This window comes from Lupinus angustifolius, chromosome LG13 (genome assembly GCF_001865875.1).
Source record: "Lupinus angustifolius cultivar Tanjil chromosome LG13, LupAngTanjil_v1.0, whole genome shotgun sequence".
Classification (NCBI taxonomy): Eukaryota; Viridiplantae; Streptophyta; class Magnoliopsida; order Fabales; family Fabaceae; genus Lupinus; species Lupinus angustifolius.
In genome coordinates, this window is record NC_032021.1 from 3,848,989 (window position 1) to 3,851,555 (window position 2,567).

The following is a 2,567-nucleotide window of genomic DNA, read 5'->3' on the forward strand; positions in this document are numbered from 1 at the left end:
ATCTCAGTTATGGTTTGATTTGTGGATTAAGTAATTGTGAGTGTTGTGCCGAGTTTCAAAGTTTTACTGTGTCTGCATAGATTTGATACATAATGAAAGTGAAACCTGCCATATGTATGAGCCGGAAAGATGTTGTTTTTTCATAGCTTGCCAATTTTTATTTTCATTGATATATTAAAGCTTTTTCTAGAATTCTATTTTGTGTCTACTCTGGTCTGGCTTTACATGATAAATGCTTCACGTGAGCTTTACTCACTTGGTATCTGGTTTAACCAATAACGTCAAATGATTCAACATTGGGCATCTTGTTAGAAAGCTTTGTGAAAATTGGTTTTTGATTTGGGTGGGAATAGTTGAGAATGTCTTATGAGGGGGGATGTGACCCTGGGTTTCCGACATATGAATTGCATTACTAGCATGCCACACATAATTGATTGTTTGAAATTTTAAGAGTAGTTGAGTGAGAAATATTTGTCTCCTTGATAACAGGCCTTTTGCATTATAAACTTTTGTGGGCTTAAATGATCAGAACAGAAGTGGGTGTTTTATGGTTATGCATAGAAAACTTTTAAATGTATTGGGCCGTGTTGGCCCTCTAACTCATATTAACGAACCAGTGTCTCATGGTGGCAATGGAGGGGGAATGAACAGAATGGATTGTTGGTATAAGATAAGTGGGTGGGTGGGGGGGATTCAGTACTGATAGAGAAAAAAGAGAACAAATGGTATATAGGTCGCTGCAGAAAAGAGGACGGGTCACCTGGACTAAGGGAGGATGGCTTATTTGCTCTATTTGACATTCCTTTGTTTTTTTCTTCAGTTTTACAGTCCATAAGTCTCTACTTCTCTGCATATTTTTTCTGGTCTATTGGTTGTGTTCACTGTTTTTGGATTAACAGAGGAACTTCCTCTATTTCTCCAATCGAATATTGGTTAATGTTTTTCAGTTCCTGACAGAGTGTTGATTATTTGAATTGTGAGATGGTGAGAGTTAAGAAGTGGAAAATTGGCAAGGACTAAGCAGGAAAAAAATGGCGGATGATTATTACACAGAAACAATAACCAAAGAAAAAGAAATAAGCAACAATGATCAGTTGTTGAATATCACTTCTACAATGTTGATATAGATAGTGCTTTGATTGCTCAAGGGCTTTTAGATTATAAGGTTTCAAGTTTGACAGGTGTCTTTCTATGATTTAGTTGCTTAGCTTTTTTGTTTATTTGTATGTTTTCAGTATTCCATAATCCTTTCAAAGTATACATCCGATTGATGATTTTCTGATGACTTTGGTACTCCGGAGCTTTGTGATATAAGCACTTTTGCTTCCTATCATTAGAGTGAGTACCTATTTACCTCACACTGACCTTGCCAATCGATTTGAAGTTTGTTCTTATAGTTGTTCCTTTTACATTTTTGTTTATGGTGAAATCCCATTGCTTGCTTTAGAGAAGGTAGATTTCTGTATTACAGTTACTTAATTCCGGTTTGTGTTCCTCTTTTATGTTGCATATTTTCTCTCGCTATTTAGTATTTTTTTCCCTCCTTAAGGTTTCTTTTTGCGAAATTCCCATGTGTGCGCAGGTACATTTTTCTGTCTCTCTTCTCTCTTTTTGTGTGGGTGGGGGGATTTAGCCATTACATATGTCAAGACTCAAGAGTGTTTGTCTATTTCAGTGTTTTTCATTCTTAGATATAATAGCTGTAGACTTTGATTATTCTTATATAACTGTGCAGGATTTGTGCTGTTCCTCGCTCTGATGATTGATAGATTGCATCACTACATAAGAGAGCTTCGTTTACTCAGGAAGACCATGGAAGCTGTTAAGAAACAAAGCCGAAGTTTTGAGGATGGTAAAAATAGCCATTCAGAAGAGCATAAAGCCTTGACAGAAGAAATTGCCACATTGAAGGCCAAAGTTATAGAACTGGAATCTGCATGTGAGGTGAAAGGAAGTAAGGCTATGGCTTTGGACTCTGAAGTAGAGGCTCTTAGAAAGCAATCTGAAGGGTTCCTTATGGAATATGATCGTCTTGTGGCCGATAATCAGCATCTTCGGAGTCAATTGGAAGCCATTGACCAGAGCTCTACGCATCTTGATAATAGAAAAAACATTTGAAGTCTAATACATTTACAAAACCTTCTATAAATAAAATCTAGAAAAGTAATTTTTCCTTTTGTTCCTGCTGCTTCTCTTGGAGTGCTCACACGCTTGCTTAGAGACTGAGGTACACATGTATATTTTAACTATACAAAGAGCTGAGAGATTTTATGCGGATTGATTAAATTCCAGTACTTTTATTATTATTGTATAGGTAATTTTGTTGCATTTTAATCTGTTATTGGTAATGGTAAGTAGGCTATAAAGAACATAAAAAGGGCAATGAGGATTGTGGTGGCAGGGTGATTTGGCTCTATGGCTTTGAGATGGGGCTTCTTTGACTGATAGAGATGGTGCTTCTTTTATCTCATCCCACAGTTATGTTATTATGTATAACTTCATGTATTATTACATAATACATATGATTGGTCAAGATAATAATATTTTAAAATTATTTAATTTAAAAG

General features: G+C 35.8%; 1 protein-coding gene across 1 annotated transcript in view; it reads left to right on the plus strand.

The window, feature by feature from the left end:
• LOC109325606 (B-cell receptor-associated protein 31-like) overlaps nucleotides 1-2,271 on the plus strand; it is a 2,954-nt gene extending 683 nt beyond the window's left edge. The window contains exon 2 of the mRNA XM_019558057.1: nucleotides 1,736-2,271. Coding sequence (XP_019413602.1) covers nucleotides 1,736-2,118 — 383 coding nt within the window. The 3' untranslated portion in view covers nucleotides 2,119-2,271. The remainder of the gene's footprint in view (nucleotides 1-1,735) is intronic.